The 15,577-nt window shown below is 53.9% G+C and overlaps 2 protein-coding genes across 2 annotated transcripts; both read left to right on the top strand.

The window, feature by feature from the left end:
• The first annotated feature begins 223 nt into the window (after nt 1-223).
• Nucleotides 224-14,085, top strand: LOC128906295 (uncharacterized). Its single transcript, XM_054193373.1, has 4 exons — nt 224-378; nt 1,750-1,799; nt 8,262-8,324; nt 13,751-14,085. Exons 1-4 carry the CDS (start codon nt 224-226, stop codon nt 14,083-14,085), a joined length of 603 nt encoding a protein of 200 aa, XP_054049348.1.
• On the top strand, nt 2,083-2,397 carry LOC128905550 (feather keratin-like). Its single transcript, XM_054191776.1, has one exon. The coding sequence runs from the start codon at nt 2,083-2,085 to the stop codon at nt 2,395-2,397; it is 315 nt and encodes a 104-aa protein (XP_054047751.1).
• Nucleotides 14,086-15,577: the final 1,492 nt, after the last annotated feature.

The raw sequence follows: 15,577 nt of genomic DNA, 5'->3' as shown, positions 1-15,577 counted from the left end.
GTTATGACGTTTGTCTTCCCAAGGAAACATCACGCGTGATGGAGCCCTGCTTTCCTGCAGACGGCTGAACTCCTGCCTGCCCATGGGAGGTGGTGAAGCAATTCCTTGGTTTGCTTTGTTTGCGTGCACAGCTTTTCCTTTACTTATAACTCTCTTTATCTCAACGCACACATTTTCTCTCTTTTCCTCTTCTGTTTCGCTTCCCTATGCCACCGTGGTGGAAATGAGCGAGTGGCTGTGTGGTCCGACTTGCCAGTTGGAGTTCATCTCCCATACCTGCCATTCAGGATTCAGAGACATCGATGACACCTCCCCTTCAGGTCCTTGCCTCCTGGTTGATAAACCTCCCAGCTCACTCAGCTTCTCCTCGGAGGAAAGGTGCTCCAGTCCCTTCAGCGCCTTTGTGGCTGTGCACTTGACTTGCTCCGCTATGTCCATGGCCTTCATAAACTCATAGAATCACTGGGGTTTGGAAAGACCCTTGAGATCATTGAATCCCACCCTTCATCTAACCCTACCAAGTCTACCACTAAAGTGTCCCTAAGTGCCAAGCCTACTGTCTTCTACAGACCTCCAGTGATGGTGAGTCAACCATTTCCCTGGCCAGCCTCTTCCAGTGCTTGACAAGCACTAGCGTTGCAAGGAATTGTTGTAACCCAAGTGCAGGACCCAGCACTCAGCCTTGTTGAACTTCATACCATTGGCCTCGGCCACTTGATCCAGCCTGTCCACAGCCCTCTGTAGAACCATCCACCCTCAGGCACATCAACAAACCCACACAATATGGGTCACCAGCAAACTTAATGAGGGTGCACTCGATCCCGTCGTCCACATCGTTGATAAAGATATTAAACAGAAGTGGCCCCAATACTCAGCCTTGAGGAACACATCTTCTGACCAGCCACCACACTGAATTTAACTCCATTCACCAGAACTCTTTGGGCATGGCCACCCAAACGGTTTTTTAGGCAGTCAAGAGTATGCCCATCAGAGACAGGAGCAGGCACTTTCTGCAGCAGAATAATGTGAGAAACAGTGTCAAAGGCTTTAGTAAAGCCAGGCTTAACAACATCCACAGCCTTGCCCTCATCCATCCACTAAGCGGCTCTCCTTGTCAAAGGACGAGATCAGGTTAGGCCAGCAGGACTCTTCATAAAGCCACGCTGACTGGGCCTCATCACCTGGGTGTCCTGTATGTGCCATGTGATGGCACTCAACATGATCAGCTCCATAACATTTCCAAGCACCAAGGTAAAACAGAGAGGCCTTTCTCTCTTATACTTACCAACAAGAGGGTCACCAAGGCACCCACAAAACACACCCAACGGGAAAAGCCAGCCTCAAAGAAAGCCGTAGTCACCTGGGATCAAGGCCGGGATGGAGCAAATGCAGGGGAAGGGGCAGCACCTCATGACTGCCACACCATCAAAGTGCACAACAGACAGGGCTGCGAGGAAACGGGGGCCCCTCTTCGCAACACACCCACAAACCACACCACACCAGTGCCACGGCATGACCTCACTGAACACACCCCACCTCTCCTACGCTTTAGTCCCGTCTTCTGTTCAGCCTGACAAGCGACAACAAAACCAAGTCTTTGGCCTCTAATACTGGAACTTGAAAGCTGCCGGCGCGGCCAACTGGACACGTCCTCAAGTGGAGGACACGAAAAGGGAGTGATGTGGGAAGGAAATGACACCCCACCTGATTACTCGCCAGGCTGTGGCATGCAAGAGCTGCTTGCTGCAGAAAAGCATCATGCGCAAAGTCTCTCCCACCCCTCCAGGACCAGCATAAAAGCCGGCCCAGCAACTCTCCCTCACACACTTCTCCTCACGCCTTCTCCTCCACCCTCAACAAGGTGAGCCTCAACCCCATGACCCTCCTTCTCCTCACCCACCTGACCCCCCTCCTCCACCACGCTCTGCCCACAGCCTCAACACCCCTCATTCCGCCCCACCACCACACTCCCCACAACCCCACACCATCCTCCACACTCCCTCGCCCTCCTCCAACACTGACTCTCACACCCCCACGACCCTCACCTTTCTCCACACCCTCTCTTCCAGGGACATCACACACATGGCCTGCAACGACCTCTGCCGCCCCTGCGGACCCACCCCGCTGGCTAACAGCTGCAACGAGCCCTGCGTCAGGCAGTGCGAGGACTCACGCGTCGTCATCCAGCCCCCCACTGTGGTGGTCACCCTGCCAGGACCCATCCTCAGCTCCTTCCCCCAGAGCACCTTTGTCGGATCCTCCGCATCCGCTGCCGTGGGCAATGAACTCAGCGCCCAGGGAGTGCCCGTCTCCTCCGGTGGCTTCGGCTATGGCTACGGCTATGGCTTGGGAGGCCTTGGCTGCTACGGTGGCAGAAGAGGCTGCTACCCCTGCTAAGGGCCATCGCCACCACGCCTGACACCAACCATGGCAAACTTGAACCAACAGCATAAATGGAGAACACACCTCCGGGCCCTTCCTAGCACACAGACCTGCTGGCCACGGATCATGCTCTCAAGGCACCAAGGAAACAGGGAAAGGCCAGCGCCAACTGCCTGGAACCACGGCCCATGCACTTCCTCCTCTTCTCTCACTTCCTTCTTTGCATCGCCCCTTCTCCTATGTCCACTACTCTCCGCTGCAACCACTCCCGGACAAGCCAAAGCCCAACAATGATCTCCACTATGCCACTCCCACTGTGGGCCAAGAAGACCTCGGTGCTTCGGCAAGATCTACTGCACTCAAGGGACTTCGCCTGATGGTTGCCCTACTAACACCTCAGACCATCTCCCTTCCCCTTAGCACCTCTGCCTTTGCAATCTTTTCCCTCAATAAAGTTCTCTTGCATCGCAGCCTAAGAGCCTCCACTTCCTTTCTTCTCACAAGGTTCTTCCAACCTCACCCAACACAAGGCCAGGGCTACAGAGACCATTAGGGTGCCTGGAAAAGGGCTACAGGATCTCTCTTAGGAAGTATGTCCCCAGCAAATAAAAACAGCACAGGGCAGAACAGGGGAGCTTCCAGAACCTCACACAAGACCTTCACTTGACCAAACAAAGCTTGGACATGTTAATGCACTTCTACCCAAGACTCTCACACAAGCTCCCCATGGCAGCGTGCACTTCACAGAATCACAGAATCACAGAAACTTCAGAGTTGGAAGGGACCTCTAGAGATCATCTAGTCCAACTCCCCTGCTAAAGCAGGGTTGCCTAGAGCCCATTACTCAGGACTGCATCCAGGCGAGTCTTGAAAATCACCAGAGAAGGGGACTCCACACCCTCCCTGGGCAGCCTGTTCCAGTGCTCTGTCACCCTCACTGTAAAGAAATTTTTCCCTGTATTTGAATGGAACTTCCTATGTTCTAACTTGTGCCCGTTGCCCCTCGTCCTGTCACTGGGAACCAATGAAGAGAGTCTGGCACCATCCTCCTTCAACCCACCCTTTAGATACTTATATGCCATAATAAGGTCTTCCCTCGGCCTTCTCTTCTGCAGGCTAAAGAGTCCCAGCTCTCTCAGCCTTTCCTCGTAAGGGAGATGCTCCAGTCCCTCAATCATCTTAGTTGCCCTACGCTGGACCCGCTCCAGTACTTCCCTGTCTCTCTTGAACTGGGGAGCCCAAAACTGGATGCAGTATTCCAGTTGTGGCCTCAGCAGTGCAGAGTAGAGGGGGAGAATGACCTCCTTTGACCTACTGGCCACACTCTTCCCTATGCAGCCCAGGATTCCCTTGGCCTTTTTGGCAACAAGGGCACATTGTTGGCTCATGGATAATTTCTTGTCTACACTTCACCGGCTCTCCTCCCCAGCATGACACCGTGGCCAGCACAGCAGGCAGAATCACAGCAAACACAATCATTGACTGCACAAGAAACCACTGGAGATCATCTGCTTCAACACAGACTTCTAAAACGGGGTCATCTCGAGGAGGCTCTCCACGACCATGTCAAGTCAGCTTTTCAGTATCTCCAAGGACGGAGTCTCCAAAACCTCCCTGCACACCCAACTCCACTATTTGACCACCCTCCCACGGAAAAAGCCTTGCCTTCTCTTCCAAGGAAATGGCACGTCTTTTCAGCTTTCTCCATTCCCCCTTGCCCTGGCTGTGGGCGCCCATGAGGAGACTCTGACTCCCCTCTCCTCATTCCCTCCTGTCGTAGTTTCAGCTGGGCTAGAGTTGACTCTCTTACTAGCAGCTCGTACAGTGCTATGTTCTGGATTTGGGATGAGAAGGCGGTTGATAGGCTACTAATGTTTCCGGGTATTTCTAAGCACTCAAGGCCTTTTCTGCTCCTCAAACCGCCCCGCCAGCAAGTACGCTGGGAGTGCAAAAAAAAGGCTGGAGGTGACACGGCTGGGACAACTGACCCCAACTGACCAAAGACGTAGTCCATGCCATATGACGGCATGCTCGGTATATAAAGCTGATGGAAAAAAGAGGCGGGGGATGTTCAGACTTACGACATTTGCCTTCCCAGCAACCAGTATGTGTTGTGGAGCCCTGCTTTCCCGGAGACGGCGGAACACCTGCCTGCCACGGGAAGTAGTGAATTAACTCCATGTTTTGCTTTGCTTCATGCACAGCTGTTGTTCTACCTATTAAACTGTCTTTATCTCAACCCATGTGTCTTTTCACTTTTATACTTCTGATTCTCTTTCCCATCCTGCCATGGCAGGAGTGAGCACGCGGCTGCGGGATCCTAGTTGCTGGCTGGGGTTCTGGAATCATAGAATGGTTTACATTAGTAGGGACAGAATCCCAGAATCCCAGAATCCCAGAATGACAGGGGTTGGAAGGGACCTCTGGAGATCACCTAGTCCAACCCCCCTGCCAAAGCAGGGTCACTTGGAGCAGGTGGCACAGGAACACGTCCAGGTGGGTTTTGAATATCTCCAGAGACGGAGACGCCACACTCTCTCTGGGCACTCTCTTCCAGTGCTCTGCCACCCTCAAAGGCAAGAAGTTCCTCCTCATGTTTAGATGGCACTTCCTATGTTCAAGTTTGTGTATATTACCTGAACCTTACAGATCATCTAATTCCAACCCCCTGCCATGGGCAGGGACACCGCCCACCAGACCAGGTTGCTCAAAGCCCCACCCAGCCTGGCCTTGAACACCTCCAGGGATGGGGCCTTCGCAGCTGCCCTGTGCAACATGTTCCAGTGTCTCACCACCCTCAGAGGGAAAAATGTATTTCTCATATCTCATTTCAATCTACCCGCGTCCCGTGTGAAGCCATTACCCCTCCTCCTATCACTACGTGCCCTTGTAAAAAGTTCCTCTCCAACTTTCGTGGAGGCACCATTCAGACATTGGAAAGCTGCTATAAGGTCTCCCTGGTGTCTTCTCTTCTCCAGGCTGAACAACCCCAACTCTCTCAGCCTGTCCTCACAGCAGAGGGGCTCCAGCCCCCTCATCGTCTTCGTGGCCCTCCTCTGGCCCTCCTCCAACAGGGCCATGTCCTTCTTCTGTTGGGAACTCCACAGCTGGACGCAGTACTCCAGGTGGGGTCTCACGAGAGAAGAGCAGAGGGGCAGAGTCACCTCCCTCCACCTGATGGTCCTGCTTCTTTTGACACAGCCCATTATGCTGACACAGCCCAAAACCCGTTGGATTGCTGGCCTTCCAGCGCACACTGCCCGCTCATCTTGAGCTTCTCATCCACCAGCACCCCCAAGTCCCTCTCCTCAGGCCTCTTCTCAAGCCATTCTCTGCCCAACCTGAATTTGGGATTGGGATTGCCGTGACCCACGTGCATGACCTTGCGCTTGGCCTGCTTGAACTTCACGAGGTTTACACGGGCCCTCCTCTCAAGCCTCTCCAGGTCCCTCTGGATGGCATCCCTTCCCTCCAGCATGTCAACCGCACCACACACCTTGGTCTCATCGGCAAACTTTCTGAGGGTGCACTCGATCATAGAATCATAGAATTGCTGAGGTTGGAAGGGACCTTTAAGATCATCAAGTCCAACCTTTAACCTACCCTGACAAAAGCCACTTCTAAACCATGTCCCTAAGTGCCCCATCTACCCTTTTTTTAAACACCTCCAGGGGTGGTGAATCCACCACCTCCCTGGGCAGCCTATTCCAATGTTTAATAACCCTTTCAGTGAAAAAATGTTTCCTAATATCCAATCTAAACCTCCCCTGACATAACGTGAACCCATTTCCTCTCGTCCTATCACTTGTCACCAGGGAGGTCAGCCCCCATCTCTCTACAACCACCTTTCAGGTAGTTGTAGAGGGTGATAAGGTCTCCCCTCAGCCTCCTCTTCTCCAGGCTAAACAACCCCAGCTCCCTCAGTCGTTCTTCATAAGGTTTGTCCTCCAGACCCCTCACCAGCTTTGTAGCCCTTCTCTGGACACCCTCCAACACCTCGATGACCCTCTTGTAGCGAGGGGCCCAAAACTGAATGCAGTACTCGAGGTGGGGCCTCACCAGTGCCGAGTACAGGGGGATGATCACTTCCCTAGTCTGGCTCACCACACTATTCCTGATACAGGCTAGGATGCTGTTGGCCTTCTTGGCCACCTGGCCACACTGCTGGCTCATATTCAGCCGGCTGTCCACAAACACCCCCAGGTCCTTTTCTGCCGGGCTGCTTTCGAGCCACTCTGCCCCAATCCTGTAGCGCTGCATGGGGTTGTTGTGACCCAAGTGCAGGACCCGGCACTCGGCCTTGTTGAACCTCATACCATTGGTCTCAGCCCATCGGTCCAGCCTGTCCAGATCCCTCTGCAGAGCCAACCTACCCTCAAGCAGATCAACACGCCCGCCCAGTTTAGTGTCATCTGCAAACTTACTGAGGGTGCATTCGATCCCTTCATCCAGATCATTGATAAAGATATTAAAGAGAACCGGCCCCAGCACCGAGCCCTGGGGGACACCACATGTGACCGGACACCAACTGGATTGAACTCCATTTACCACCACTCTCTGGGCACGGCCATCCAGACAGTTTTTTACCCAGCAAAGAGTACACCTGTCCAGGCCATGAGCAGCCAGTTTCTCCAGGAGAATGCTGTGGGAAACAGTGTCAAGCGCTTTGCAAAACTCCAAGTAGATAACATCCACAGCTTTTCCCTCATCCACTAAGTGGGTCACCTTATCATAGAAGGATATTAGGTTTGATAGGCATGACCTGCCCTTCACAAACCCATGCTGACTGGGCCTGATCACCCTGTTCTCCTGCATGTGCCGTGTAATGGCACCGAGGAGGATCTGTTCCATGACCTTCCCAGGCACCGAGGTCAGACTGACCGGCCTGTAGTTCCCCGGATCCTCCTTCCGGCCCTTCTTGTGGATGGGTGTCACATTGCCGACCTCCCGGGTTCTCCAGGACTGCTCATAAATGATGCAAAGTGGCCTGGTGAGCACTTCCGCCAGCTCTTTCGTACTGTCCATGGCACCGACAAAGACGTTAAACAGCACCGCTCCCAGTACCGACTCCTGAGGAACGTCACTCCTCACTGCTCACCACTTGGACATCAAACCCTTAATCAAAAGCCTTTGAGTGCGGCCATCCATCCAGTTCCTTATCCTCCGAGTGCTCCATTGGTCAAATCCATGTCGCTCCACTTTCGGGACCAGCATGTTGTGTGGGACAGTGTCAGACGCTTTGCACATGTCCAGGTACATGACGTCTTTTGCTCTTCCCTTATCCACCAACACTGTAACCCTGTCAGAGAACGCCTTGCTGAAGCCATGTTGACTGTCACCGATCACCTCCAAATATTCCATGTGACTTAGCAGAGTTTCCAGGAGGATCTGCTCCATGATCTTGCCGGGCACAGAGGTAAAACTGACCGGACCGTACTTCCCCGCATCTTCCTTGTTTCTTTTTTGAAAAATGGGCGTCATGGTACCCCTTTTCCAAACAGTGGGAACTTCATCCACAGCCTTTCCCTCGTCCATCCACTCAGAGGGTCCCCTTGACAAAGAAGGAGATCAGAGTGGTCAGGCAGGACCTGCCCCTCATAAAGCCATGCCGACCTCTCATACGGTTTGTCTGCGTCTGCTGAATGCCTTGAAAAATGACAATAAAACCAAGTCTTTGGCCTCTAAGACTGGCAATTAAAAGCTTCCACCAGGGGCCAACTGGACACGTCCTCAAGACGGGGCCATGAAAATGGAGAATTAGGGAAAAGAAAAGACAACCCACCTCATGACTCACCAGGCTGTGGCATGCAAGAGCTGCTTGCTGAAAAAACACTCTCGTGCGCAAAGCCTGTCCCGCTCCCCCACGACCAGCATAAAAGCCGGCCCAGCGCCTCTCTCCCTCACACACTTCTCCTCACGCCTTCTCCTCCACCCACAACAAGGTGAGTCTCAACCCCATGACCCTCCTTCTCCTCACCCACCTGGCCCCTCTCCTCCACCACGCTCTGCCCACAGCCTCAACAGCCCTCACGCCTCCACACTGCCACGCTCCCCACAGCACCACAACAGCCCTCCACACTCCCTCGCCCTCCTCCAACACTGACCCTCACACCCCCACGACCCTCAACTTTCTCAACACCCTCTCTTCCAGGCTCCCTCCACACCACACACATGGCCTGCAACGACCTCTGCGGACCCTGCGGACCCACCCCGCTGGCTAACAGCTGCAATGAGCCCTGCGTCAGGCAGTGTGAGGCCTCCCGCATCGTCATCCAGCCCCCCACTGTAGTGGTCACCCTGCCAGGACCCATTCTCACCTCCTTCCCCCAGAGCACTGCCGTCGGATCCTCCGCATCCGCTGCCGTGGGCAATGAACTCAGCGCCCAGGGAGTGCCCGTCTCCTCTGGCGGCTTCAGCTTCGGCTACGGCTATGGCTTGGGAGGCCGTGGCTGCTATGGTGGCAGAAGAGGCTGCTACCCCTGCTAAGGGCCCTCACCACCACCCCTGACAACAACCACCCACACCATGGAAGCCACGGCATGGATTGAGGAGGCAACTCAAGCATGTTCTGGCACATGGCTTCACCATCCACAGCTCCTCCTCTCAAGGCACCAAGCAAGGAAGCAGGGAAGGGGCCAACCCAGACTGTCTGCAACCATGGCCCATGTACCTCCTCCTCTTCTAACACTTCCTTCTTTCCATCGCCCCTTCTGCTACGTTCACAACTCTCCGCTGCAAGCACTTGCTGAAGAGGCAAATACCACGTGGGACCTCCAGGGTGCCGCTCCTACTGCAGGCCAGGAAGACCTTGATGCTCTGGCAAGACCTAGCTCACACAGGGGACCTTGGATGATGGTCACCCTACCTGCAACTCAGACCGTCTCTCTCGCACTTAGCGCTTCTACCTTTGAACTTCTCTCTTCCCTCAATAAAGTTCTTCCGCATCCCAGTCTAAGACGCCTCCACTTCCTTTCTTCTCACAAAGTTCTTCCAACCTCACCCAACAGAAAGCCAGGGCTACAGTGCCCATCGGGGTGGGTGCAAGAGGGCCACAGGACCGGTCTTAGGAACTATGGCCCCAGCAACAGCAACAGCACAACAGAGGGGGCTTCCAGAACCTCACACAAGCCCTTCACTTAACAAAAGAAAGCCTTGGGCAACCTCACGCACTTCTACTCATGCCTCCAATGAAAGCTCCTCATGGCAGCACGCACTTCACCAGCTCTCTTCCCCAGCAAGACCCTCTGGCCAACACAGCAGGCAGAGTCACAGAAAACAGAATCCTTGACTGCACAAGGAATCTCTGGAGATAACCTCATTACACCCGACCTTCTCAAACGTGGTCAGATTGAGCACGCTGTTCAGCACCAGATCCAGTCAGCTTTTCAGTTTCTACAAGGATGGAGACTCCAACACCTCTCTGCGCAACCGCTTCCACTCTTGGACCACCCTCCCACGGAAAAAGCCTTGCCTTCTCTTCCAAGGAAATGGCACGTCTTTTCAGCTTTCTCCATTCACCCTTGCCCTGTCTGACTCCCCTCTCCTCATTCCCTCCTGACATGGCCGCAGCTGGGATAGAGTTGACTTGCTCAGCAGCTGGTAGAGTGCTAGGTTTTGCGTTTGCGATGAGAATGGCGTTGAGAGCCCACTAATGGGTTTTGGTTGTTGCTAAGCTCTCAAAGCCTTTTCCGCTCTTCATACCACCCCGCCACCAAGTAGGCCCGGTGTACAGAAAAAGCTGCAAGGTGAGGCGGCCGGTACAGCTGACCCCAGCTGACCAAAGGCATAGTCCATGCCACATGAGAGCACAGTGAGGGAAGAAAGAAGCGGGGAATGTTCAGAGTTATGGCATTTGTCTTCCAAGTAACCGTTATGTCTCATGGAGCCCTTCTTTCCTGGAGACGGCTGAACGCCTGCCTGCCTTGGGAAGTAGTGAAGGAACTCCTTCTTTTGCTTTGCTTGCTTGTGCATCTTTTGCTTTACTTATTAAACTGACATCTCAACGCACAAATTTTTTCACTTTTCCTCTTCGGATTCTCTTTCCCAGCCTGTTGTAGTGGGGAGTGAGCGAATGGCTGCATGGTTCAGATTGCTGGCTGGCGTGAAACCAAGACACCTCCCATCCGGGATTTAGAGACATTGATGACATCTCCCCTACGCGGCCTTTTCTCCTGGCTGAAGAAACTCCCAGCTCTCTCAGCTTCTCCTCAAGGGAAGGATGCTCCAGTCCCTTCAGCGTCTTGGTGGCCCTGCACTCCACTTGCTCCACCACGTCCATGGCCTTCAAAAACTCACAGAATCGCTGAGGTTGGGAAAGACACTTAAGATCACTGATTCCATCCCTTAACCTAACACTACCAAGTGCCCCACTAAAGCAAGTCCCTTGGCGCCAAGTCTACTCTCTTCTAGATACCTCCAAGGCTGGTGACTCAACCGCTTCCCTGGGAAGCCTATTCCAGTGCTTGACAACCATTTCAGTGAAGACATTTTTCACCAGTGCCCACTACAGCGGGACGATCACTTCCATAGTCCTCCTGGACTCATGACTTCTGATACAGGCCACGATGCTACTGGCCGCCTTGGGCTCCAGGGCACACTGCTGGCTCATACTCAGCTGGCTGTCAAACAACACCCCCAGCTCCTTTTCCAACGGGCAGCTTTCCAGCCGCTCTTCCCCAAGCCTGTAGCGTTGCATGGGGTTCTTGTGACCCAAGTGCAGGACCCGGCACTCAGCTTTTCTGAACCCCACACCATTGGCCTCCTCCCATCGATCCAGCCTGTCCAGATCGCTCTCTAAAGCGTCTTACCCTCAAGCAGATCCACACACTCGCCCAACTAGGTGTTGCCTGCAAACATTCTGAGGGTGCACTCGACCCCCTTGTCCAGGTCGTTCGTAAAGATACTAAAGAGAACCGGCCCCAGTACTCAGCCCTGGGGAACACCACCTGTGGTGGCAACAATCTGGATTTACCTCCATTCACCTCTATGGGCCTGGCCATCCAGCCCGTTTTTTAGCCAGCAAAGTGTACGCCCGTCAGAGCCATGAGCAGGCAGTTTCTGCAGGAGAACGCTCTGGGAAACAGTGTCAACGGCTTTACTAAAGTCCAGTTAACAACACTCACAGCCCTTCACTCATCCACCCACTAAGCGCGTCCCCTTGACATAGAAGGAGATCAGGTTAGGCAAGCAGGACCTGCCCTTCATAAAGCCATGCTGGCTGGGCCTCATCACCTGGTTGGCCTCTATGTGCCATACGAAGGCGATCAAGATGATTAGCTCCATAACATTTCCCAGCTCCCAGGTCAGAAAGACAGACCTTTCTCTCAGCTACAAACTTACAAGCAATGGGGGCATCAAAGTGCCCACAGGGCACATCAACAGGGTGTGGCAGGCCTAAAGACAGGCTTAGCCAGCCACAAACGTGCCACGAGATGATGTCACTGGAGATACCCCACCTCTCCTACGCCTTGGCTGTGACTGCTGAATTCCCTGACACACAGCATCCATGCACGTCCTCCAAAATACCTACTCACACTTAAAAGCTACCACCAGGGCCAAGTGGACACATTCACAAGACGACAACATGTAAAGGGAGCGTTGTGGGAAGGAAAACACACCCACCTCAGCACTTGACAGGCTGTGGCATGAAAGAGATGCTTGCTCAAAAATGCAGTCATGCACGAAATCATGGCCTCAGCTCCGTACTCACGTGCTGCGTGCTTGCCTCCAGCTCTCCTCAACAAGGTCCACCTTCCCTTTCTTCCCGTCACACACTGTGCAGAGAAATGGCCTCATCCATCGGCACTCACCCCATGTAAACAACCCAAAGGCCCTGGCCCACCAGTATCCCCTGCATGCCGATCCCACTCCCCCTCTGTCTCTTGACACACTCTCTGGCTCTCCAGGAACTCGCCTGCTTTTGCACGCTGCCTCATATGCAATCATGGAGGCACTTGGGTTGGAAAAGACCCTGAACAATCTTGACACCGTTCACCTATGACTACCAACTTCACCAAAAAAACATAGCCCTAAGTCCCACATCTACACGTCTTGTCATTACCTCCAGGGATGGTGATTCAACCACTTCCCGGAGGAGCCTCTTCCAGTGCTTCATAACCCTTCTGGGGATGACATTTTTCCCAGCATCCAAACTGAGCATCCCTATGCACCCTTTAAAGACGTTAATTCTTCTCCTATCACATGTTACTCTGGATAAGGGACTGACACCTACCTCATTACCACCTCTTTTCAGGTGGGTGTAGTGAGCGATAAGGCGTGCCCTCAGCCTTTTTCTTTCTCCAAACTAAACATGCCCTGTTCCCTAAACTGCTCCTAGCAAGTCTTGTTCTCTACATCCTTCACCAGCTTCGTTGCTCATCTTCAGATGTGTCGCACCAGAGCCCAGGTTGCAAACTTGCCGGCCACAACTAAGGGGATCCCTACATAAGAGCCAAGAGGAGCCTTTGGGGAGCACGACCAGCCTCCCTACAGCACAGGGCTGCCACGATAATGCCCTGCTCTCACAAACAGCCCTCCTCTGCCTGCTTGAACTGCCTCCACCAGGGACGGCCCCAGCGGGGCACAAACCCAAACACGCAGCCTCCGTTCTCCCACCTACAACCTTAAAAACAAAAGGGGCACCAAGACAGCCACAGAGCACACCCAACGGGAAAGGCCATGCCCAAAGACAGGCTTAGTGAGCTGGCAGAAAGGCAGGGAAGGAACAAGCGCAATGCAAGGCACAGCGCCTAATGCCTGGCCCCCCTCCAAAGCCCAGACCAGCCTGCCACGGCTGCAAGAAAATGACGCCCCCTCTTCACAACGCACCCACAAACCACACCACACAACTGCCACGGCATGAACTCCCTGATGACACCCCACCTCTCTTACGCTTTGGTCACGTCTTCTGACAACCCTGACGCGTGCCATCAACACAATGTTTAGGGCCTCTACTACTGGCACTTAAAAGTTGCCGCCAGGGCCGAGTGGACACATCATCAATAAGAGAACATGGAATTGGAGAATTTCAGAAAACAAAGAACACAACCACGTCATTACTCGTGAGGCTGTGTCATGCAAGAGTTGTTTGTGGAAAAGGCCATCATGCGCCAAGCCTGTCCCGCCCCTCCACGACCAGCATAAAAGCCGGCCCAGCGCCTCTCTCCCTCACACACTTCTCCTCACGCCGCCTCCTCCACCCTCAACAAGGTGAGTCTCAACACACTGACCCTCCTTGTCCTCACTAACTTGGCCCTTCTCCTCCAGCTCCCCACAGCCCCACACCACCCCTCCACACTCCCTCGCCCTCCTCCAACACTGACCCACACATCCCCACGACCCTCACCTTTCTCCACACCCTCTCTTCCAGGGACCCTCCACACCACAGACATGGCTTGCAACAACCTCTGCAGCCCCTGTGGACCCACCCCGCTGGCTAACAGCTGCAACGAGCCCTGCGTCAGGCAGTGCGAGGCCTCCCGCGTCGTCATCCAGCCTTCCACCGTGCAGGTCACCCTGCCAGGACCCATCCTCACCTCCTTCCCCCAGAGCACCTTTGTCGGATCCTCCGCATCCGCTGCCGTGGGCAATGAACTCAGTGCCCAGGGAGTGCCTGTCTCCTCCGGCGGCTTCGGCTTCGGGTACGGCTACGGCTTGGGAGGCCTTGGCTGCTTCAGCGGCAGGAGAGGCTGCTACCCCTGCTAAGGGCACTCACCACCACCCCTGACAAAACCCTGACATCCTGGAAGCCACGGTACTGATGGAGGACACATCCCTGGGTCTTTCCTAGCACATAGGCCTGCTGTCCATGCATCTTTATCTCAAGGCTCCAAGGAAGAGGGATGGGGACAGTCCTTCTCTTCTCCCACTTCCTTCTTTGCAGTTCAACTTCTGCTATATCCACTACTCTCCGCTGCAACCACATTCTGACAAGCCAGAGCCCAACAACGAGCTCCACTGTGCAACTGCCACTGCGGGGCAGGAAGACCTTGCTGCTCTGGCAAGATCTCTCTCACACAAGGGAGCTTGGATGATGGTCACCCTACCTGCAACTCTGACTAGCTCCCTTGCACTTGGCATTCCTGCCTTTGCATTCTTTTCCATCAATAAAGTTCTCCTGCATTCCACCTGAGATGCCTCCGTTTCCTTTTTTTCTCACAAGGCTCTTCCAGCCTCACTCAACACAAAGCCACAGCTACAGAGACCATCGGGGTGGGTGGAAAAGGGCCACAGGGCCGGTCTTAGGAACTATGGCCCCAGCAACAACCACAGCACAGAGCAGCACAGGGGGGCTTCCAGAACCTGACACAAGCCCTTCACTTACCCAAAGGCTTGGACATATTAACACACTTCCAACCAAGGCTCTGACACAAGCTCCCCATGCCAGCACGCACTTCACCAACTCTCTTCCGCAGCATGACCCTCTCACCAGCACAGCAGGCAGAATCACAGCAAACACAATCATTCACTGCACAAGGAACCTCTGGACATCATCTACTTCAACAACACCCGCTCAAAGAGAGTCAACTCAAGCAGGCACTCCACAGCCTTGTCCAGTCAGCTTTTCAGTATCTCCAAGGATGAAGTCTCCAACACCTCTCTCTACAACCCCTTTTCACCTGTTAGACCACCGTCACGGTCATACTGAAAAAGGCTGGCCTTCTCTTCCATGGAAGTGGCACGTCTTTTCAGCTTTTCTCATTCCCCATGCCTCGGCCATGGGCACCCATGACAAGAGTCTGACTCCCCTCTCCTCATTCCCTCCTGACATCGCTTCACCTGCGATAGAGTTGACTTTCTCACTAGCAGCTGGTAGACCGCTAGGTTTTGCATGTGGGATGAGAATGGCGTTGAGAGCCCACTACTCTTTCTGGTTGTTGCTAAGCGCTCAAGGCCTTTTCTGCTCCTCACACTGCCCTGCCAGCGAGTAGGCTGGGAGTGCACAAAAGGCTGGGAAGTGACACGGCCAGGACAGCTGACCCCAACTGACCAAATGATAGTCCATGCCAGGTGAAGGCATGCTCAGTAGATAATGCATGGCAAAGATGAAAGAACGGTGTAATGAACGGACGTACGGCGTTTGTCTTTCCAAATAACTGATGTGCATCATGGAGCCCTTCTTTCCTGGAGACATGGCTGAACACTTGCATTCCAATGGGAAGTATTCAAAGAATTGTGTGGTTTCTTTGATGCCACT

The sequence above is a fragment of the Rissa tridactyla genome, chromosome 2, assembly GCF_028500815.1.
Source record: "Rissa tridactyla isolate bRisTri1 chromosome 2, bRisTri1.patW.cur.20221130, whole genome shotgun sequence".
NCBI classification, from domain to species: Eukaryota; Metazoa; Chordata; class Aves; order Charadriiformes; family Laridae; genus Rissa; species Rissa tridactyla.
This window is presented reverse-complemented; position numbering and strand designations above follow the sequence as displayed.

Coding starts and splice junctions, on each gene's coding strand:
- LOC128906295 (XM_054193373.1), top strand. CDS start 224: ATGAGCGAGTGGCTGTGTGGTCCGACTTGCCAGTTGGAGTTCATCTCC. Junction 379..1,749: donor AGCTTCTCCTCGGAGGAAAG/GTGCTCCAGTCC, acceptor TGCTTGCTGCAG/AAAAGCATCATGCGCAAAGT. Junction 1,800..8,261: donor CCTCCAGGACCAGCATAAAA/GCCGGCCCAGCA, acceptor CCAGCATAAAAG/CCGGCCCAGCGCCTCTCTCC.
- LOC128905550 (XM_054191776.1), top strand. CDS start 2,083: ATGGCCTGCAACGACCTCTGCCGCCCCTGCGGACCCACCCCGCTGGCT.